Source organism: Spermophilus citellus (genome assembly GCF_964194105.1).
Source record: "Spermophilus citellus genome assembly, chromosome: 14".
NCBI lineage: Eukaryota > Metazoa > Chordata > Mammalia > Rodentia > Sciuridae > Spermophilus > Spermophilus citellus.
The window spans coordinates 86046490-86071106 of record NC_138194.1 but is presented as its reverse complement, the minus strand read 5'-3'; the positions used below and the strand labels follow the sequence as shown (position 1 = coordinate 86071106).

Here is a 24617-nt window from a genome sequence, read left to right as displayed (position 1 = left end):
AATCCAATGTATGGGCGTGCACATGCCTGTATGTGCACACACATGATCTCTTGCAAATCTCAACCTTATAATCTAGTTAGAAGAGTCACGCAAATTAGTGCTGGCTTGTGGCCCCAGATAATTAAAATAAATTAGTCTAAGTCTGAAAGAAATTACCTGGAGGAATAAAAGTCTGAAATTAGACACAATATATCAACCTAAAATTTCTTTCGTCTATCTTATATCAACTGAGATCTTAGATTGAATGAAAATGGGAGGGGGGTTAAAATATTTTTGTATTTAAGAAGTTTGTCAGGCTGTGTTTTTGGGGGGTTTTGTTTTGGGGGTGGTGGTGAGGTGCCTGTTTGTTTTTAGGCCTGGGTTCCAACAATGTTCAAAATTCTTCAACTAGAAATAACACTATTCAATAAGAACTGAACTGAAAAGTAGGAACGAGTATCCCCTTGTATTTGAGTCATGTGCTTGCTCTCAGACACATGCAGTTCTGTTCACTCAATGCTCACAACTACCTATTCAGTGCACTGCATGATGCTAGATAAGGTCCTCATCCAAATCTCTAATAACAGAAGTTATTCCTGAGGCAATGGATCTGTTGCATCAGGAACCTCTCTTAGAAATATATTCCAAAAGCATTGTTAGACTGGAAAGAAAAATCGGAACATTTGATCCAGTGGGGCTAAGATTGAGATTCTAAACATACAATAAGCAAAATTGTAATTCTAATAGCATGTCTGATCATCTGGAGATCATCTTAAGAGTGTGGGATTTTGCACACAAAACTAAATTTTAAGGAAACTCATTTGGTGAGGCTACCACAGCAGGAGTAACTGGTGCTCGTGATGTTCACTCATGTTCCTTGAGATTCCATGCCTCCCTGCCAGTGGCTCTGGGGATGTGTGACTGGTTCCAGCCACTGAAATATGGATGGAAGTAGTATATCATTATATTTAGGAAGTTGAGTCTCATGGGCCTTCTTTATCTTTCTCTCAGGGTCTATATGACCCATGATGCAGGTCATGGGGTTCAAAATGGAAAGGCACTACCTTACCCACATCAAACTTTGTGAAGATAAAATAAAGTTTTATTATGTCAATCCACAAAGTATTTGGGATTTGGTACTAGGCCTAGCCTAGCCTCTCCTAACTCATATATCCACCAAGAGTCCAGAAAATGCTGTCACTTGGGGGGTTCATATGTGGGAAGGATTATTACTAACAAATTGGCCTCTCAGTAAAATAAATGGAAAGTAGAACCACTCTACTTAGATACAAGGATATAAATATGGCCATTTTCTCATCTGTGATAACAAGTGAATATAAAGATTTATATTTTACAGGTTTTTTTTTATTAAGTAGCAAGACTTACCTGCTGGCCCAGGGGGTCCTCTTGGTCCTTGAGTACCAATGCCTGGATTTCCTTTCTCTCCCTTGATACCAGTTAAACCTTAAAAAAATAAAAGGTGAGGGGAGAAAAAGTTCTTTTATAAAAATAAAATTTTATAGGTTTCAAAAGCATCTTTCTGATGACAATAATGAATTGGGTTAGTTATGGGTACCAAAGGACTTTTAAATTAAATTCTGACCCTAGTAGCTTATGCAAAATCATATTCCAGTGGTCTGGTTCTGCATCTGAGTGTGTACTCTGCACACTGCAAGCCAGGGTCTCTTGCTACTTCTTCCTGAAATGGTCTGGCCTGCCAAGAGCTGGCCTGTGTCTTTGCACAGAGCTGGCCTGTGTCTCTGCACGCACCAGGCCATTCGGCGTATGCAGTTGGCACTCCACAAGTAGCACAATAGAAATCACAAGTGGACACATCTAACATTTTCCTTTTGGTCCACCCTGTAATGTATCTGCAAAAGGCATGAATTATAATTAGGCAGCAAAGTTCTGAAGAGCGTGAGTTTCCATTAAAAACTTGGAAGCTTCAGGAAAGCCTGTGTTTGATTTGGCTGATTCAGCCCCATAAAAATCTAAACCTATTTGAGTTTCTTTTCCATTGAGCAGAACTCTTATTCCAAGTAATTTATGACACTTTTAACAAACTATACATTTTCGCAGGCAGAAAACAAAACAACAACAACAAAAAAACACATACTCTGACACCTCATCATCCAGACAGGTCCTATCACAAAGTCACTGGACAGTGAAGGCACTTGTTGGAGTCTTGACCACTAAAGACCATGATAGGATTGCATTAGACTAGAATCAGGTAACCCTAGCACATATCATAGAAGGTCTCTGCTATTCACTTCCCAGAAACAAGAATTCTTTGAAAGAGTAGAATGAGAACCGCGTCTCTGATTAATTATACCTACTGACAAAGCCTAGAAGAAAACATAAATAAATAAAAATAGCCAATTTGATAGACAGCAGTCATGCAGGGAACTTAAAAGTTTTTTAAGTTACAAATAACTTTATTTTCTTACTACAAATATAATACATATTCACAGTAGACAAATTAGAAGTCACAACAAGTAAGAATTCTAGCACTTCAAAATATTCACTTTTAATATCTTGGTTTATAAGTTTCAGAAAGAAGGGCATCGGTACAGTATTTGTTCTGAAAATAGTTGGTAAAGTAGGTAGTGAGCAGCTGAGTTTTTCTTTACACTGCACATATAATTATTGTCTCTACACTGTGGATGTCTTCTGTGCTCCCAGTAACCACCTCCTGGGATCAAGATAGTGTTTTGAAATAAAAAAGCACTCTTCCTTGCTTTCAGTGGTCCAGTCTGGTCTAGCACTGCTGTGCTTCCCACAATCCCAGACCTACTTCATGTGCCCTTGGTGATGTTAAGGCCAGCGCCTCAATAAGAGTCCAAGGCAGACCACACACCTGTGACATGCTGGTAGGGCCTGCTGCTTCTTTTAGGAGCCCATAAGGAGGATGGTGATTTCTCAAAAGTCAAAGTACATCTCCTTTGAGTTTTAAAAGCTCATGCTCACTCAGACTAGTTACCCTTTACTGCTTGATTGCTAATCAGTTTGTTTAGACAGACAGCCACCTGCGTAAGTCCTCGAGGTGTTAGTTGAGGAGCTGAGTTGGTTCTCTCCGGCTGACAGTGTTCTCTCACTTGTCAATACTAGCACCCTAACAGGCAACTGGGAATTTAGCAAAATCCCTCTTTTTCTATTAGAATTGGCGTTACATTCCCCATGAGAACTGCTAATTTTGAAAAAATTAAAACATAAGAAAATAAACTGATGACTAACACCAAGCTGCTCCTGATTAACTGCAGGGTGACTCAGAGGCCTCTCACCACCTCTCGGTTCTACAATATCATCTGGATTTTCCACCAGTATAAGACAAAGGCAGGCTGTAAGGACACCCAGGAAAATGGTCTCAGGATTAACCTCTGAGTTTCCTGACCTGCTTTAGCTGACTTGTAAGCAAGCAAAAGGTGGGCAAGACCCAGAATAGAAAATCTGTTTGCTTTAATTTTCATGTTATGTAGAAAACAATAAGTGGAATTTGATATTATCTGTAACCCAAGTTAAGGGAAGTAATAAAGAACATCACAAAAATAGTCTAGCTTCTCAAAATGTTTCAGAAAAGGAAACAGGAAATCTAAAGATACAATTACATATTAACAGGAAATTTTAGATTTTATTGCCCTTAAAGTTATCATATGTTCCAAACTACATATAGGCTAATATATTAATATTTGTACATATGTATACATATGGTTCTCCTGCCAAAGGAATATTCATATCCTTGATACGTGAACTTAGCTGTATGTCTTCTTTTGGGAGTGCAATAATCATGTTTAAAATCATAAGGATTAAAATTAAAGTCTAGGCTTAAACAATTAATTCAGTGCTCCAAAAATAGATGTGGAAATATTTTTGATAAGTTTTGTAGACACTGATTAAAAGGTAGGAAGCCAAATGTCCTAAAAGTCAGCCTGTGACTGTTCATAAGATGCTTAAGGGCCTCAGAGCCTGGACACAAAGTCATTCTTTACAGACAAAACAAACAGTCATTGCCTATAATAAATCTCTGTTGCAAAGACCCGAGGTGAGGCCCCTAGGTGCCAAGATGGGGTCACCACAGAAGGATGCCAGAATCCTTTCCACAAAAGCATTGAGACTCAGGAGATGCACGGAATCTGAGTGCAAGAGAGATTTCCTCTGGAAGCACCCTCTCACCTTGCCTTCTGCATAAGTGCACATCATTCTTCAAGATGCTGCTTCAACCTTCTCTGTATCCATAATAGGCAGAGCCACAATAGATGCAAGGGGGCAATGATTATCTATCTTATTCCTGGCTCTGTCCATAATACTTTGTAGGGTGTCTTTGCAGGATACATAACTAGCAAATATTTTGTTGAGTGAACTAATAAAAGAATGAATGAATGATTTCTCTGTTTTCATAATATCTGTACCTTCTAGGGCTCCATGTATCCAACTGTATTTCTTACTCATGTCCATCCAGCCCCCAAACTATATGCCTTACTTATCTCTCTAGTATCAGAGCCAAGAAGGATCTCATAACAGGTGACCCAGTAAACACAGGAAGACTGACAGAATGGAGAGGCCTACGTCAGCACTCAGCTGCGCATCAGAAGTAGAACCTTGGAAGGATCTAGAGACTGAAAATAAAACAACAAAGCGGGAGCTTTGGTATTACTTTCACACTCCTCCTGGGTTATGTGAACACTGCTTTTTTTTTTTTTTTTAAAGAGAGAGTGAGAGAGGAGAGAGAGAATTTTTTTTTTTAATATTTATTTTTTAGTTCTCGGCGGACACAACATCTTTGTTGGTATGTGGTGCTGAGGATCAAACCCGGGCCGCACGCATGCCAGGCGAGCGCGCTACCGCTTGAGCCACATCCCCAGCCCATGAACATTGCTTTTTAAAAATCAAGTTCCCTGCATGGGGAAATTGACTCTAGTGCTTTTTATAGATGAGCTTAATTAGTTCCAATTAAATGTAAGCTTCAGTAATGTTTTATGAGCATAATTAATATAAATGAAGATGTAATTTACCCCAAATGTAATTTAACCAAGATTGATATATCATTAGTTTTCTGTAGTTATCAAAAATATTTAAGATCATCAGAGAGAACCCATTTCTTCCTTTCCTTCTTCTCTTTCTCTCTGCCCCACCCCCAGTCTCTCTCATTATTATGTTTCTAACATTTCAAAGCAGTTTTAGGTTCACAGCAGAACAGAGATTCCCCATATGCCCCCTGCCTGCATATCCCTGTTATCAAGCATATCCCTGTTATCAACATCCTCCACTAGAATGGCACATTGGTCACTGTGATTCATTCTTCAGATTCTCATTAGAAGCCATTTGAGAGTATCTGACTCTCCATTACCAGTAAGCTAACACTGACCCTTCAATATTTTCCATGAAAGCGGTATCTGTGTGTCTTAATTCTTCACTGTATCCCCAGTGCCAGTTGCATATCAAGCACTTTAGAAATATCTACCAACAAAAATGGATGGATGAATGCAATACAGTCTGATGGCAGACTGAGACAAAACCAAAAAGTGGCCTATGGTGCATCAGCTATGCCTGTAAGCTACTTCACTAGGTTTTGAAGTCAGATGCTTTACATGTACAAATTCACTCCGTTTCCATAGAAACCAAGAGGGCAAAGTTCATTAACCCTGAAAAAGGACTGTGATACAGAGGCCAAGTCACCTGTCCTTAGCTAAGAAGAACAGAGCCAACATTTTAACCAGGAAAGGTTGGTGTGGGTGCCTCTATAGGAAGCCTGTACTTGCTGCCTCTTCACCCAAGCCTGGGTATGCAGGCTGCGCTTCTTGTCTGGCTTGGTGCAATTGTGGCTTCCTGAACTGTCAAATCCGTCTTCATGGTTTTCTCTGCCTTCGCATTCAGCTATCAGTCTGTGTGTGCCACCCCACTTCTTCAGCTGTGTCCCTCAGTTTCACTTATCCTCTGCTCTGAGCAAGATCTGGGGTTGAATTTAGGAGGATTTATCCTGCTCACACTGACCACATGTCCTGGGCCTGGCCCCTTGTTGTCTGTTTCCTATTTTCTTTGGCCTGTTGGCCTCTGAGTAGGAAGATCTTACTCATCTCCATGGCCCCCCAGCCACACCAAGCACTCCAGGCTGGACTCTCTGCTACTCTGTGGAGCAGTTGCTGCTTCCTGATCCCAGACATTCTGAGGAACTCCCAGGATTTATGCCCAGGCAGAGATGCAAGGCCTGGGGAATGCTTTCATTGTAATTGTACCAAAAAGTCAGAGACTGTGGAGCAAGACTTCAGCTGTGTTATATTTGTCTGTTGCCTGGGAAATGCTGGCGATGAATTTCAAGTTCAGTGTGTTCTTCACACAGTGCATGCTTGAATGCCTACTAGGTACAATGTACTTAAGAACCTGGTTATAAGAAGGCAAAGAAATTGGACTCAGTTTAACTGTATCTTATGCTCTTTGCCAAGCTCTGGTATTTCCACGTCTGGTCCACAGGGCTAGTATCAGTCTGTAGAGATCCATGCTTTGTGTTATAGTGGCCCAGAGTAGAAAATATACAGTTGCTTTAAGTGTAAATAAACTTTGCTAAAAGTCTCATTTCCTGTTGCTCTTTTCATATTAGTAACTGGCCACGTACTATATAATTCAGAGCTGAGCCAGGGAAATATAAGCCACTCTAGGTCTTTCAGGCAGACGAATTTCAGACAGAGACTCAATTAGATGGGTAATAGATGGCCTCCAGAGTCAAATAAAGATGAAGCTTATAAATAAACAATAGCAGGAAGCCACTATCACCCCTAGGAGGGCAGCAGAAACAACAGGAATAAATGATGTGGCTTGAGCACAGAGCCTAGGCCTTCGGGCAGGATTCAAAGCAGAGAGACACGTTCATTGCCCACTGGAATCAGGAGCCACAGAGGGTTGCAGCTGTCAAGTTGAGATGCAAAGAGGCAGAGGTAGGGTTAAGGAGAGAGGCCAGGTCAAGTTAAGCTTTGGGGACCAGACTTCAAGGTAAATGGATGTGGCTCCTTGCCTGCACAGTCCCCCTTCAACACCCTGTACCTATTTCATGTTCATAACTGAGACTTATCTTCTGAAAGAGGAACCCCAAGTTAGTTAAGTTTCAGGTTCCACAAAATCTGGAATCTGCTCTGCTGGGTGCTATAAAAACCGAGGCAGATGGGAGTCCCACAGAGCTCAAGTCATCCAGGAAAACACTTGTCAGCCCCACAGAAGCACCATAAGAAAATGTGTCGAACCACTAAACAAGGAAACCCAGTGGTCAAAGGAATCCACTCACCGTGTCCAGGTCAAGGCAACAGCACAGTGTGCACTTCAGGATTTTCCATCAGTTTCTATCAGGCAAGACACTATGGGCAGAGGATGCTTTAGTGTCTGTCCACACACTCAAGTTTGGGCAGAGAAAGGGGGGGGGGGGCAGTAGGGAGAAGAGAGGCCAGCGGGGGATTGAAGAAAGAAGATGGGGTGCACAGTGCATCAGCGACACCAGCCCACTCTCATCTGCAGGTTGGCTGTTCACAGTGGCAGTTAAGTGGCTGGAGGAAACAGGATTGTCAGGCACCAGGAATCCTGGCTTTTTTTGTTTTTTTTTTCCACTCAGCGTGGGCCACTGACCTCATGGGTACACAAAAATGTCAGATCAAATGCCAGTCTATTTCTCTCAGCTCCAAAGTCTTGACAGTTCCTCTTTAAATGTGTCTTATATTATCTACAATGCTGATTATTAAGAAAATTATTAAAAATTTGTGGGAAAATGAGTCAATTTCTTTGGCTTAAGCCAATGAACATTTCAGGTTCAACATGAATATGGAATAAGTAGATGATACTTAAATTACAGCTTGGTCTTGATACAACGACCTCTACCCTTGAGAGAGAAGAGACCTGTCAGGGGACTAGGATAAGGTCAAGATCTACAAAGGGGGTCTGGGGATGTGGCTCAATCGGTAGCGTGCTCGCCTGGCGTGCATGAGGCCCGGGTTCGATCCTCAGCACCACATACAAAAACAAAGACGTTGTGTCCGCCAAGAACTAAGAAAAAATAAATAAATATTAAAAAAAATTCTCTCTCTCTCTCTGTCCCCCTCTCACTCTCTCTTTAAAAAAAAAAATATCTACAAAAAAAAAATTAAAAAAAGATCTACAAAGGTTAAAACAAAAGGTATTACGACCAACAGCCCTTCATAACAAGCAAGAAGGCCTATTTATTAAATAAGCACATCTTATATCTAGGAGCCTTCTCATGTCTTTCCAAATTTTCAAAGAACTTCAGAAAAGTCAAACTCTTTTGCTACATTTACCAAGTAATTTCATGTCAAAGCTAAATCTAGAACCAATTAAAATGGAATAGACTAATGCATATATCTCTTCTATACATGCTTTTGCCCACCTTAAAAATGTATTTCAACATATTTATTTATTATCATATATTTTTTGCTTTGATAGCCAGGTCAAAAAAACCACTGAACATGGTTTATCACTGCTAAAGCTGCTTACAGCTTTTGTTTTATTATATAAACTAGTACATGCTATATTTCGACTGCACTTATTTATGTTCAAGGAAAGGCCTACAAACTTAGAATAAAAAAACAATATTCTGATATTTTTTTTTCCATATTTTTCACCAGTGCATTATAATTATACATAATGGTGACATTCCTACAAATTCAAAAAGGCAGTCTGTCTCTCTCTTCTGCTAACCAGCATAACCAAATCTCCTACTTAAACATCTCACGCTGACTTTTTGACCACTTTCAGCTCATGATGCTCGGTGATGGCCAGCACTGTGAACTTGGCAGTACTTTGCTGTTCACATGATGTCTCTGACATCTCAGGACTCATGAGCTATAACCACATGTGTTTTGACTTTCATCGTGGCACAAGTGGGAACAAGGAACAGCCATAGAGATGCCAGCCAAAAGTAATAAACATCATTTATGATTCATGAAGTAACTATTGTATCTCAGGTATTTTGAGGAATAAAAGAAAAATATACAATAACTTTGGTCTTTGCAGAAGGTAGCCTCATTGGTGAGATGGGACAAGGTGAAACCATCAAAGACCAGTTCAAGAGAGGTATTCCATGTGGGTGCTGAGTAGTAGCATCACAGATTAATGGGCTAGGATTGGTAATGTGCAGATTTATCAGATGTTTGTTCATAACTAATATACATACTATACAGACTCTAACCACGGTTTTATTTTTTTCTTTTCCTTCTCCTCCTCCTCCTCTTCCTCCTTTTAAAAAAATTTTTATAACAGGGGCATTTTACTACTGAGCTCTATCCCCAGACCTTTTAACTGCTTTAGTTTGAGACAAGGTGTCACAGAGTTGCTGAGACTGACCTTGAACTTGTGGGATCCTCTTGTGCAAGCCCCCTAAATTACTGGAATTAAGTTACAGGAACAAATTATATTTCCATGGCAAAAAGAACATTTTGATAGACACCAGTTACAGATTTTGGTCATTGTAATAAAGTCAAATTTTACTCATTACAAGGAGTGAAGACAGAATTTAATTTTGTCAACAACTTTTTTTTTTCTTAAATCATTCTTTTTTTTTATTTGGAGAACAATTTTGTTCTGATTACAACAAACCTCAGAAACAGGAATACAAAAGATGCTAGTATTCTACAAAAATATTTTTGCAATATGTGCTACTCTTTTTTAGGTGTTTAAATTTGCATCTGTTTCCTTCTTAAAAGTTTACATCTGGCATTGAATTGAAAGTCTAGAGGAGAGAAAACACGCAGAGATGGTGAAAACAGGCAGGTACAGAATGGGTTGGCCCTTCCCAAGTTCCCTCATTCTTCAGCATACTGGAAGTAGCACATGGAGGGGCCACTCTGATGAATGAAAGCTTCCTCCAGCTTGCACTACACGGCCAGAAGGCCTGGTGTGATTTACAGGTAGACGATGGCTTAACTATATACTCACAAATTCTTTGATATACCTCCCTCACAAATGCACAGCACAGTTCTCCTCTGCCTGAGTGTGGGAGATGCTTAGTGACTCCCATCAGACAAGTGAACACAGTGAAGGGAAGGCTTGGACTCCTGAGACTAGCTCCAAAGAAGTCATTGGGAACAACAATGACAACTCCTCCTTCTTTTTCTTCTTCTCCTTCTCTTTCTTTCTCTCAGCACCAGTTCTGAGCAAAGCAGAATAGAGGGACCCATCTTGAAGCAGATCCTCTAGCCCTAGTCAAGGCTTCGGTTGGCTACAGCCCTGGATGACTATCAATTTCAACTTCATGAAAGACCCTGGGCCCAAAGCACCCAGCTAAACTCACATCCCTGGCCCACAAAAATGGAGGCCATGTATGTTCACTGCTTTAAGCCACCAAATTCTAAGGTAATTTGTTACACAGCAGCAGATTGCTAATGCATGAAGTTTCTGCAGCAGTGATCAATGTAATGAGTCACTTCACAACTGGTGGGGGTGGGGGTGGGGGAGAAACCCTAAAAAAAGAAAGATGATGTAAAGAGGAAAAAGGAAAGAGCATTCACTGTCCATGCCTTAACGTGACCACACGTTAGGAAAACCTAATCCAGCAGAGTTTCAGAAAAAGGTCTTATCTATAAGGCATTTGAATTGGACTTACCAGATGATACTGGGAGAGAAAAGGGCAAACTCTATCTTGACTTTTCTCTCAGGAAATGAGAGGCTGGAATGGGACTCAGGTCAGAAGAAGGAAAATGTGTTTCAAACAGCAATGAGAAGAGAGAGCACAGGTCAGGCAACTGAACATCAAGTGTCGTACAAAATCACAGCAAGACTTGTCAATATTTAAGTGCCAACCAGAGTCGTAATGAAAGTCCGACCCTGCTTTACCTTTAATCAAGTTGGCCTGCCCCCTACAGATCATTTTTCCAGGAATAAGTCAGGATACATGGGGCATTAAGAAGTTTCGCAGAATTGATCTCTACCATGGCAGTGGTCCTGGCTCACAGTTGTTATGCCTTTATTTTGATTTCTTACCAAATTTTTCTGCTAGATTTATCTTCAGCCCTTCTATCTCTTCACCACAGGAATACTGAACAAAAGAAACCTACTTCTCTCTCCAAACTTTAAATCTATCCAGGACTTTTTTTTTTTCTCTCTCTCAGCCCTATTGTCTTGGTTTCTCATGAGCATTACGCACAAAAGGTTAGCTTTAGTGTAGGGTCACAGTTTGCTGCCCCCACTGCCACCCATGAAAGGGACTGTCATTTATTTATGGCACCAGAGCAAGGCAGCTCCTTTTCTATTGGGTTTCCCTGGGGGAACTCTCCTTGCCAATAAACCTTGGGTTAAAAAGTCGAGGAGATCATTTACATTTATTTGCATAATGGCAATCAAGTGTTTTGCCGTATTAGATCTTCACTGTGAGCACAAGAAAGACAAATGTAGATGGCACAATTCTTTATAATGACATTCTGAAAGAGAAAGGGGGAAGTTTCTGTTGCTTTCAGGATCAAGTTCAAATTCCTCACCCAGAACTACAAAGTGTTGATTGCTTCATGAGGCCCCTGTCTGCTCCTCTCCTCTCCTGGGTTCTTATTTTCCTCCTCACTCCCCACGTTCTGCCTATGCTATTTCCTATGGGTCTTAGTATGGGCAGAATTGTTTCTAGAAGAATTTTTGGATGATGAAATAATTATAGGGTTTTTTGGTACTTAACTACATGAAATGAAATAAATTATTTGACCTACATTGATATCCTTTTAGTTCCCTTTCTGTTATACAAGAGTACACTTTGGTACTTTATTTGGTATTATTTGTTTGTATGTGAAGATAGGTTGCATTTATTACCTCTGAATCCTATTTTGGAAAAGTAAAAAAGGTGTCACAAATATTTGTTGTAAAGAGGGGACAACATGTCAGGTAGGATTGAGAATCATGGCTTTATGTTTCAATCCCTTTCCCACCTCAGGACGTTGGCATGTGGTGTTTCCCTGCCTAGAATGCTTCCCCGTCTCTCTCACTGATATTTCAAATTCCTACCAAACTCTCAGGTCTCAGTTAAAATACCACTTTGTAGACTTAAGTCAGAGTCTCCTTCGCTCAGATTACATCCCGCCTTTTTTTCTTAGCACTTTTCACAACTTTAATAAAATTATTCATATATTATTTGTTTAATATCTGTCTTGCCCATAGTTAGCAAGGTGGCCTGAAAGTTGGGAAATGCATGCCTGCCTTACCCACCATGCTGTCAATGCCAAGCACTCTGCCTGACATGTAGTAGATGCTCAGTAAGCATTGGTTGAACAAATGAAAATTCTGAGAAATTAGGATCTAAGCTTAGGGAGTCACGATTACATAGTTAGTAACTAGTTGCAGAGTTAGGATCCTAATCCATATGTCACTGAGGCCCCAAACCACATTCTGTTCAAACTAGTATGCTACTCTCAGATAATGCAGTTTCACGAATTAGAGAGGCGAAACGATTTTTCTTCTAAAAAGGATTGACTTGTACAATTCCATGTTTCTCTCTCTTTGCCTCCAAATCAAATATCCTAATAGAAGTCTAAATTCTAGAGTCGTCCTCCAAAGTGCCAGATCTATGAGCAGTTTCTCTACAGGTAATTCTTCCAGATGGACTCTGTTATGTGGTGTTGAGTATTTTCTAAGTTGCTGGGAGAACTGTCATGTGCCAAATGGTATAACCATGCCAAATGGTTTCTATCACATTCGTTTTTATCTAATGGATCAGTCACAGATGCCCCAATGCTATCCAAATACACCAAATCAGAGTGCACAAAGAGCTTGCAAATAGTCAAGCCACAGCCCACCAGGACATTCTGGCCAATCCAACAGGTCACATGTTTTGAATTTTGTGGTTGTTAGGAGTCATCCTGAAAGAGGGTTCATCAGACTCTGCACAGCTCTGACCTCTCCTTTATGAAACTCACTAAATAATTCACAGACAGAAACAGGGCACAGGAAAGGAAACACAGCCTCAGTTTTCTCACCTAAAAACATGGCTAATCCTGATCTCAGAAGATTTTTATTAGGGTTACACAGCATGCTAAGCAAATGATACCCAGTATTTGAACACTTTCTTTTCAAAGACCACAATGACATCTTCCTCTACGTTCTGAAATCATTTATTTTCTAACTCACATAACATTTACTATCTCTCACCTTGAACATTCAGAAACAGTCCATATTTCTTCTTTATCAAACCATCTCTTTTATTTTCTCCAAATGAGATAGTACGAACATAGAATTGAGTACAATAGTTGGCAAATGCATTTGGTGCCTAATAAGTGAAAGCCACAAATAATGGTATTATCTTACATATGGCCAAGCCAAAAAGCCTTACATAAGTCCTGCATTCAATACATATTTGCTGATTTATTGCACAAAACAAACCAGATATGAATTCCAGCTGTTATGGGTGGAAAACCTAAAAATGAAAACCTTCAGTTGCATGGCGCCTCTGATCCAATAATTTTTGAAGAATCATTGAAACTGAAGGAGTTGCATGAAAACAGAAATCAGGAGTACTTTCTTTTTCTTTTCAAGTAAATATAAAGTTAATTTTGTGAGCTACAGACCGACAAACTCATTGTCAACTTGGTTAATTTTAGTTCAAGATAGTAGTGTGAATAATGAACATTTTAAATAAACAGTGTAAGGAAATGAACAGATGAATCATGTGGGAATGATGTGCAGAGTTGGAATTAGAAAATGGAGCTGTTCCAGAGGGGTAAAGGAAAGGAACCAGAGGGCGGGAGGAGAGGAAAGGGGAGGTAGTGCAGAATGTAATTGGCAAATTATGTTATATGCATGTACGAATATGTCACAACAAATTTCACTATTATGTACAATCTTAATGCACCAAGAAAAACTAATCTAAAAAAGAAACGGGAATGAAATTATGACATTTGCCAGTCAATGGATGGATCTGGAGACTATCAGGCTAAGTGAAATAAGCCAATCCTCAAAAACCAAAGGCTGAATGTTCTCTCTAATATGTGAATGCTAACACACAATAAGGGCGGAGAGAGAATAGAAGTTCGTTGGATTAGACAAAGGGAAATGAAGGGAAGGAAGGGGGGATGTTTATAGGAAAGACGGTGAAATTAATTAGACATAACTTTCCTCTGTTCATATATGAATACATGACCAGTGAAACTCCACATCACATACAACCACAAGAATAGGAGGTTATATTCATGTATGTATAATATATCAAAATGCACGTATAACTACATTAGGATTATCCAAGACCATGACTGGAGAAGGATCTGAGGTAAAGAAGAGCCATCACTAGGTTCAAGGAACAATGGAGGAACTTTAGAACTAATTGTACCCTTTTTCTGAATTTTGGGATAACAAGGACCCAGTTATGAAAAACTATTTATCTGAGGACAGTGCCAGGTTTAGGAAGAAGTAACCAATACAGTAATCCCTGGAGGAACTTAAACAAACAGGACAAGAAAAAGCAGGTGAGAAATTAAGCTGCATAACATGGCGTCGTACAAATTAAGCCTCTTAAATTCTGAGCACCAGCAATTAGGTAAATCCAAGTTGGAGTTCAAGCTTTAGACCGAAAACTTGACCAGCACCAGCCATAAGAACCCTCTGAATCTTTCCATTCTAAGGATTATGTATTATAATCTCAGTGAGAAGATAGCTGAGATCGTTCCCCACAAACTTTAAACAAGATTTTGTTTAAATTAAACAGACAAAGGGTTAATGAGGAAAGATAATCAGACTGAGCAAAAACTGTATTCTCTCTTAGGTAATAAGGAGAATCATGAAAAGCCATCTGTGTTACATTGCTAAGATGGAGGGGATGCCTGTAAGTTTTCTTCAGCTCTCTAAACACATATTCTATGGCCATTTCTCTTATAAAGATGGAGTTAAAGATATTGTACCAGGATAGTGCCTTTCAAACCACGGTCATAATATTCAAGATCTCCCCTAAAACTTTGAAGAAAGGAAGAAAATAGGACACAATAATAGTTCTTTTGCCTCAGTTGTGTACGTTTACATGCACACAGATACATAAGCATTCTGCATTACATTTTTTACTATATATCAAGTTTTTAAAAGTTCAAAAATGATAGTAGAGAGATCAGCTGGTGCATTTCTGATGAAAATTTAGCCAGTGTGAATAGAGTCATGAGCTTGCAGGGGAACTAGTGTAACCCATGGAGCCTCAGCAGAAAGTAAGGCCCATGTGAGTGCTAAGCCACACATACAGTCATACTCCTTTAAATCTTGCTTTTATACTTTCCTGTACTGCCTAGTAATAACACTTATTTTTGCTCATTTCAATGGCGCATTCCTTAAGACTGTTTTATGTGGCATCATGATAATCATACTGTACACAGCAGAATAAAAACATGGTCCTGGCAATGAACCGATTTTGAGCTCTTTAGGTCTCAATAACTTCATCTGCATCCTTTTATGCAAAATGGGAGTATCAAGAGAACAGATGGCTAAAGACCTTTGTTTGTAAAAGCCTATTTTTTTTTTTTTTTTGGCTCAGTGGAAAGACCAGATATTTTTCTCTCTCAATCCTTCCTAGGGTGTTTGGAGCACAAGGCAAAGAGCAAAACATCACTGCACACCTTGTAGAAATGAATCCCAGCTATGACCAAAAATGCTTTGCTGTAAATGAAGAGCCTGCTGGACTCTGGCCTATAAACCCCAACTTAGCAATCTCCAAATACCCTCTATCATCTATCAATTAAAATCACCTTCCCCACACTCAAAGGGCATCTCTCATTTTCTGTCTTATTGTCATCCTCTACATCTTAGGGAATTCTTACCTACATGTGGGTAAGAAAATCACACCATGGAATTTCCTATTTCCAGTGGTTGTCTGGGCCACTCTTTGAGAACTACTGGGTGATTTTCTCCGGTCTATTCACTTAGCAATCTCACAGAGCAGGAAAGTCTCAATTCAATAAGAACAGGGCTACAATTTCCAAAAGGAACAAAGGCAGCTAGTGACCAGCCGGGGGTGACCCCCATGCTGGCTCTGTGCTTCCCAAGTCACACTTTCTCCATCCCCAACACCATCAGAGGTACTCTACTGACAGAGGGGGCCACCTGCTAGGCAACCAAGTCTGTGACACATTATGAGGGAATAAGACCCTTCTCTAGTCTGCAGATTCTATGCCCTGACACTAGCAAAAACCTCCAGAAAGAAAAATCATATCTGGATCATAATCAAAGCAATTGCCATCTAGCATGTGCCTATTAAATGCAAAGCATTGTGCAGAGCAATTCACACTTGACCCATGTTCAGCAAACTAGCCATTCACTACCACCAGAAGAGTGGTGCTAGATTGGAAGGGAGAGACAGAAAGTGCAGCAGGTGTTCAGGGCAGAGGTTTCCATACACTGGGATGATCAAGAAAAGCTACATGCATGAGACAGGAGTTAAGCTGAGCCCTGAAATAAGAGTAAGATGTATGTATGCTAGATAAGGGGAGGAGAGGACATTTCCCAGGGGGGAAAGACACTGTGTACAAAAGAGCAGAGGCAGAAATGCACAGGGCCTGCGGGAACGAGTCAATGATGACTATGAGATATTGTCTTTGTTATCTCCAGTCGTATCCCAAATCTTATGAGGGGAATTAATTCCACCCCTCCCACAAATGCAGGATGACTTGCAGAGAAGACAGGCAACACTCAGCTTTCCCAGACCTACGTTCTAGAAATAGTGTCTCAGACCCCACTTTCATCTCTGACAATTTTGCCCCTCATTTCTCCAAGATTAATATTTGATCCCAACTTCCTACATCTTTTTTTATCTGCTTCTGGAATGATAAATGAATGAAACTAAGTGAAATTCAAACAGAGTCTTTTTTTTTTTTTTTTTTTGGTACCTTGGATTGAACTCAGAGGCACTCAACTACTGAGTTACATCCCATCCCTATTTTGTATGTGTGTGTGTGTGTATGTGTGTGTATAATTTTTTTAAATTTAGAGACAGGGTTTCATTGAGTTGCTTAGTGCCCCCTTGCTTTTGCTGAGTTTGACTTTGAACTTGCTATCTTCCTGCCTCAACTTCCTGAGCCTCTGAGATTACAGACGTGCGCCACCATGACTGGTCAAAGGTGTCTTATTTTTGTGTTATGTAATACTTTTTAAATTTATTTATTTATTTTAATTAAGTATATATGACAGCAAAATGCATTTTGATTCATTGTACACAATTTTTCATTCTCTGCACAATTTTCATTTCAGCACAACTTTTTATTCTCTGATTGTAATGTCACAACATATGTTATATAATACTTTTAAGAGCCATGGATGGTAAAAGAGAAGGTGAAGTGGAGATCTCTATTTTATACAGACTTCAGCGAGAAAGATAAAGCACTGGCCAAGAAACTGTTAAATAAGTATTTCCTCATATTATAGGAAGATGAGCTGTACATGATATTTTAATTTAAAGTTCAGAGCTATATGTGCCATACAGGGATGTGTGAGTCACAGGTCGATATGATTTGGGACTCTTCTCAGGACTGCCACTGGCTATTGCCCAATCTGTGCACTGTGCACACACACAAAGCACCATATCTGTGTATAGAGTGAGCTCCCGGCTCGCCATGACACACACGGGATGCCACATCTACCCAGAGTGAGGGAGCATTTTCTAATTTTTAACACTAGAAGGAGCTCCTTAATTCATCCATCTAGTGGGGTACATCTCTTTTCATGAACTCAAAAGCCTCTCAGAGGTGAGCAGAGGCTCTGACCCTTCTGTGTCATACAAACAGATGTGGCTCCTGATGACTGTGTTGTACACTGCTCAATTTTCTCAACTCAGGGACAGGTAAAAAAGAAATTGAAGAATAGGTGGAGCAGGGGCTGGGGATATAGCTTCGTTGGTAGAGTGCTTGCCTTGCATGCACAAGGCTCTGGGTTCAATCCCCACCACCACCATCAAAAAATTAAAAGAATAGATGGGGTAGAATGAATTTAGGTCTATTACTTCAGACTTTATCATCATAAAAGTACCATGCTCTGTGTCATCGTCCCCTTCTCAGAGGAGTTGCCATAAGAGCAGTGGCCCAACTTACCTCGTTCTCCGGGGGCCCCTGGCACACCTGCATTTCCTGGGAAGCCGGGTGCACCTGGGGGTCCTTGCTCACCAGGGGTTCCAGGTGAGCCTGGCCTTCCAGGTTCCCCAGGAGGCCCTTGGACAGTCCGGATGGATGAGGAGTGGCTGGGGATCTGGTTGAGGATGGCTGTGTACCTGGCCATGTGACCTGAGGTATGAAGCAAGAAAACAGCATTCAATGAATGGTCACAAAAAGAAAAGGAGGATGGGGGTACTTTCCGTTAGGGCCCCAAACAATTCTATGCAATACCCACCAAGGGGAAGAAAAAAAAAACACACACCCTCTGAAATATGTTGATTTCCAACTTAGGATTTTTTACATTTTACTTTGGAAGACACTAACTGCTGGACTGTATTCGAGTCACATCTCATGTGTTTGGAATTCCAGAGCTCACGTCAGCTTCCCAACAAGCATCACGGAGCAGAAGCCATAAATTTTATCTTCACCCCAACATTTATCTGACCCCTAAACCTCTCCCAGCTGCCTTTTTCTACAACAACCACCGCCCCCCGCATGTTGTTTGTCTTTTTTCCAACCTACAAAGCCAGCCCCACCCTCTTGCTCACAAATCCCCAGACAAGTTCTCTGTCTCACTCATCTTGGTTGCCAAGCCTTTTTTTTTCCCCCCCCAGGACACTTTTCTTAGGTCCCAGCTGCAAAAACTCCCACTAGCTTTATATAATAAAAATCTGGCTTTCTCTCCCATAATCCTTTAACCCAGCTGTGACTGTAAGAATGCATTTTAATAATTAGAAGAATAGATTTGCAAAGCACTTGACACCAGAATCCCTCTTTTCTCCAACATCATCAGGAGATGAGATCTTTATAAAAGCGATTATTACTTATAACGTTTTCAAATATTTAAAGCTAAGCAAAAAAATAGAAGCCACTTTTTGAGGAAATACTTCTAAAATGTTTCCAATGCTGTCTTAAGAGTTGGACTGTGACTGCAACTAGGGACCCTCTCCTGGAGACTGGAGGACTCTCTGTGGGCATGCCCACTTGCAGCAGGTCAGTGTGTCCACATCTGCTTTCTCAGCTTCCTTCACTGACCAGGGCTGTCCTTTATCACATCCCCAGCTGTTGTCACCTTGGCCTCGAAGTTTCCCAAGTGAGTCTTCTTAGCATAATTCTTTTGGTTAATGGAAAACTAAAAAGCAGATGACTGAGCTTGTAAGGAATTATACACTAACTGATAAATCAAGTCCTGAGCAGGAGCCTAAGAAATAAAATAGGGAACCCAGAGGAAGACCAAAGCCATATTAAGGAAGATGACTGAATTGCCAGAAATACAGTCTCTGAGTGGGTTACATACAATCTCTTCCATTTCCAAGCTGTACTGACTGGCAGGGCTTCCCTGTTTTACAGATGTGTTTAAAACTTTCTTGTCTCAACTCCCTGACTCTACTTCCTTGGAGTCATTCACAACAATCTGAGAATTCCTAAGAGAGAAAAATAAATTTTGAGCCCTCCATTTTTAAATAATCATATATTATAAAAGCTTCATTTTTATTGTGGAATAAGGCAACAAATATTGTGACGTTTTCTTCATGTGATGTTCAGCAAGTCATGTAAGGTTTCTTATTATAATGGTCTATTCATATGCACTGTATTAAAATGAGAAACCTATGAAATAATGTAGGAGATGGGAGAGTTTTGAATGTATTCTATTCCAGAGGAGATTCAAGTTCAATTTCCCTTTTCTATGGTATTGGTTTTAAAGAACCTGTTTTGGCACAAAACTGAAACAGTATCATTTAACTGGTAAGTTGTTTCTCCTTATACATTTAATTTGGACACTTATTTAAATTAAATTGAGTTAAAATACAGGGAGCAAGACTCTGTGTCTTAAGATAGTAGCTTTTGTCCTCAGTTTGTCCTGATATTTGTGTCTTAATGAAAGCTCTTCCAAGTTCATGCAGGGAGCTTCACTCCACGTCTCCCGGAGAGGGAGATCTCAGAACTCGGGTGGAAGTTTGGATCAGGCCATTAGGCCTCCTTGGACATTTTCAGGGGTCTCCTGGCCTCACTCCCTAACTTCCCTGGATTAAAATAATTGTAACCCTGAGGCTGACAAGGTAGCCACTCTGCTAATGTTGGTCCTAGAGAAGGAGAGTATTCTCTGGGTGGGGTTTAGATGGCAGAGCTAGGCTAGAGCTGGGTGGGTTTCAAGGAATATTTTGTCTTTGCTTGACCTCAGTTCTTCTGTAATTAAACAGGTCACTTGGAAAAGAGAAGGGTCCACCAGTCTAGCAACCTTCTGGTTAAATTACTGAGATAATATATACAGTCGGTTGGCAGGAGCAAACATGCAAAATGAAATCCAGTCCCATTAAAAGGTGCAAGTTTAAAATGAAGACATAATGTTTTAACAACTATGTTCCAGCATAATCTTTGGCACAAATCCCAAGTGTCCCATCCAATGTCATAACTACCCTGTCACTGTGTGTGTTGGTATAAAGTCTAAGGAATAAAGGGAAGGACTTTAGCCTAACCAAAAGATAATAGATGTAAAATAGATAAAAAGGAGATACTGATTTAAATCTTGTGAATTAATAAGAATCACGTGAATTAATGTGAATCATCTTTATGAAGGTAGCCTCTGAAAACACAGTTTGGCCGCTTTCAAGTGCTGATACTTGAGAAGAAATCTATCTGTACAGCAAGAAAGGAATATGAGATCTGATCTGTCAGTCATATTAAATCCACATGGGCAAACCCAGAGATCTTGGACACAGGCATTTGGCTCCTGGACCATGGATGTTGAGCCAAGGGTAGTCTGTAAGGACATCTTAGATGGATCAGAAGTGGCCATCTGAAGCTCACAGAGTCTTCACCAACAAGTTTTTTTCAAGGAGTTCTCCTGGGGCTCACAGTCACAGGAAAGACAAACTCCATGTGAACAGCAAGGGGGTAAAAGCCGGTCAACTATGACACACTTACTCTGGATGAGCTGTTCGCATACTTGACGTGCCACTGCCCTCACCATGGCTTGAGACTGCAGGTCACCCTGGATGAGAGAGAAGCACACTTCTAAAGCACAGCCACATACCAGGTCTACCAGGATATGGATGACTTGACCCATTGTTCCCACCAGGGCTCTTAGGCTCCTAGCAACAAGACAGACTGACCACCACAGAGCAGTAGGCTACATGCACTCAGGGTTCAAGGTTCCTGAGAGTCCTTATTACATTAAAAAGTTCAACTCAGCATTTCTGGTCCCAGGTTCCAAAAAATTTAATAGTTTTAAAACAAACCTATATATGTTTAATGCCTCATTTATATTTCTTTAGAGCTCATAAAATATAGCACTTTCTCAAGTAGTGGCTCCTTTGATACTAATAACAACTCAGAGGAAACACAATAAACCCATTTTATAGTTGACCAGCATTAAACACATTGCCCAAGCTTCATGGAGGTAATCAGATGAGCCTAAAGCCAGTACTGTTTCTATTATAGTCAATAACACAACTATATCAGCAACTGCACGATTTCTGAAAGAAGTCCCCTAAAATAAATTGATTTAAGTTTGGGGGGCCAGTTCTTTAGTTCTACATCAGCTACTGTCTTCCTGGATGCCAATATTGGACCATCAAGAAAACAGTTCAAAGCTATTATTTGGAATCTGTATAAACCTATATACCTTTGGGAGTTCTTCTACATCATTATATAATTTCCTTGTCAAATCCACTTTGTGAGTTAAATGAGTTTGATTCTGCCCATTTTATCCTTAAAGAATGGAGCCTAAGGTCATTGAACAAAAGTGAAAACAGAAACTAGTTCTCCTGACCTCAAGTCCATGGGGTTGTTCCTACTGGGAAATGTGCTAACAACAACAGTCAGGAGCAGGGCAGAGGAAGGGAGAGAGATTGGTATAATAGCAATGAATAACCACGAAGATATATGCAGTTCTTTCATAGGCTTAGGCAATGGCTTGTTCAACAGCTCCAGCCCCAAATAGCCAGAGAGACTTACCCGTTCTCCACGTTCACCCTTTGCTCCAGGAAGACCCTATACAAATGGAAAAAAAAAAATCAAGTTAACTTATGATGCTGCTCAGCCAAAAGCAGTGGTAGTGCATCTTTTCTTATTTGATAAAGACATTTTTCTTAGCTTTGGCAAAAATAGTTACACAACATCAAAATAAAATAGACAGTGACCTATAATCCCACCAAACATAAACATTTACTCCCCCAGGCTTTTTATCTCCAGAAGAGATGTGGTATTTTTGGCTAAGAAATTGGAGTCATGCAACAGTAATGTTTTGTAACCAATGTATTCACCAGAAAGGTCCTTCACATTTTTCTGCACTGAACTCCATAGGTATTGAACCCTAAGGAGGTTTCATAACTAATTTCACGAATCTCTTCTAAATAGTTAAACTGTTTAAATTTTTAAAAGAGCATCTCCAAAGAGAAAGGAAAAAAATCTCCTCTCAACCTGAGAGTTCAAGTTCAAAATAAGATTAGAAAATCCCATAGTCTCTCTCTGCTTTCTGTCCAGCACAATGGCACACAATTCTCTCTAATTCTGTACAATACAGGCACTCATATTTACATGAGATCTCAGCTGAGTTATTATTTAATAATGTGGTTGAGCTACTCTTAGACCCATAAGAAATTTTTACAATTATTGTAAAAAGTTACTGGAAAAAAATGTCATGTTCAGTGTTTCTGCAAAGAAATCACACTTCAAATGCAAAGCAAGTTTCTTCAGGATGTCATTTTTTTTATTACTTGGCATAGATATCAGAAGAAATAGAAATTGATGAAAAATGCAAAGCATGTGCTTGAAAGAGAAGGAGTCCAACCTCTACAGGGAAAGTAGGTCCTTCTCAGCATGGGAGCTCCATAGGGCAGTCTGTGCCTGGCTGTGGATTTCTCTGTCCTCAGCTCCCAAGACTGCCTGAAACATGGCAGGCGCTCAAAAATATGTGTTCACCAAGTGAATGAATGCTTGAATTTTACTTCAAGTCTGTATACCTAGCCAATTTATGTTTCGTTTCAACTACTTTGCTTGAAAAAAAAAGAGAAGAAAAATATTTAAGACACACTGCAGTGTAAGTTTCTAGAGCACTAGAAAAAGTGCTGATTCTGCTAAAAAAGATACTTAATTTCCATTATAAAAACTTTTTTGAAAAAACAAGATTTACATAGCATTCTTCCCATACCAGCTCCACTTCTTTTTTGGAAATGAATGTGCTGGTTGTGTCCTTTTCCCTTATGCCTTAGGTTTTCACAAAGAGTAAGTCTCCAGAGAGGCAGCAGTGTCCACTAGTATAGGTCCAGCTGGAGATTAGAGCTATTTATGTCACCACCAAGTAAGTCCTCAACAGAAATAGGCTTTTTAAGCACCAGATGCAAAACTAAAAGAAAAATCAGCAACCCAAAATAAGCACACATTCCACATTTTTAATATATTAAGACACTGCACATTTTAGTAATTAATAAGTTGCTTTTACTACATTCCAAGGACTGCTCCAGTGCTTTCAGTTAACCCTTCTAACTGTCTTGTAAGATTATTCCCTTAAACCTTGAAATGCTCCTGTGAGATTAACTCATGTGTTCTTTATAACAGCAGTATGAAAGAGTAGTTCCATTTTACACATTAGGAAAAGATGCACCAGGAACTTCACTATGCACCATGAGATGCACCATGACCTGTGGGAGGTCACATAAGAGAGACATGAAAGACCAGGAAACGGAGCCCAAATTGCGGGATCCAGAATCCATGCACTTCAAGTACAAGCTGCACTTTGCTGGAAGAAGGCACTAATTAGCACATCTGCTAGTCCATATCTTCCATTCCAATGAAGATGATATTTTCCTAATTAAAACAAAATGAAACAAAACATACCATCCACCAAAACTAATTCTAGTAACTCAGAAATAGGTTTCAACTTGAGTCATTTTAAAAATCCATTTTACCTTGAATATTTTTATTTTTGCATCAGTACAACTTTTGGTATTTCCATTGCTATGATTTATTACGTTAGCTTGTTTGAAAATGTTTCAAATTTAGAGAAAGAAGTCACAGTACCAAGCTGATTGTAAGGTCAATAGCAGCATCCACTATTGGCACTTTCTGGTAGGTACAGATGGAGCTGCTTAATTGGGCCTGAAATTCTTCAAATTCAGTCTTATGATGCTTGTTATTAAGTAGCTAAAGGACATAGTAGGCAGTCTCGATGAAAGATCTTTTTAGTGAAATATGAGTATGGCAAGAAATTATTTTTTATTCCAACTTCTCTGACATCTTTCCTTTGATTTCTGCAAAGTCAAACAAAAACAAAATAAAAATTCCTGAGCAAGTGAAGGCCCATAACTCCACCAAGGTATGCTTTGAGGGAAAACACACAGTCCCTGTAGATGTAGGCAAGAAAAAGTGGCGCATTTTCCTTTCATTTCAGGAACACTTGAAATGTAAAGAAAAGATAATACAGTAGCTACATTCATAGATGCAAAGAATTTTAGCACTGGAAGGAAGAGAAATGATCTCATGGTCCAAGTTCCACATATTAAAGATGTCTGCTAAGCAAAACTGAAACCTCCTAGGCTGGCTTCAGAGGTCTTCAGAGAC

The 24617-nt window shown here is 39.9% G+C and overlaps 1 protein-coding gene across 5 annotated transcripts in view; it reads right to left on the bottom strand.

The window, feature by feature from the left end:
• COL14A1 (collagen type XIV alpha 1 chain) overlaps positions 1-24617 on the bottom strand; it is a 205969-nt gene that overhangs the window by 4253 nt on the left and 177099 nt on the right. For all 5 annotated transcript variants that reach the window (XM_081265815.1, XM_081265817.1, XM_081265818.1 and 2 more), the window contains exons 43-46: positions 22014-22049; positions 20982-21048; positions 17997-18185; positions 1366-1443 (exon numbers count right to left, since the gene is read on the bottom strand). In XM_081265815.1, the coding sequence (XP_081121941.1) occupies positions 1366-1443; positions 17997-18185; positions 20982-21048; positions 22014-22049 (370 nt within the window). The remainder of the gene's footprint in view (positions 1-1365; positions 1444-17996; positions 18186-20981; positions 21049-22013; positions 22050-24617) is intronic.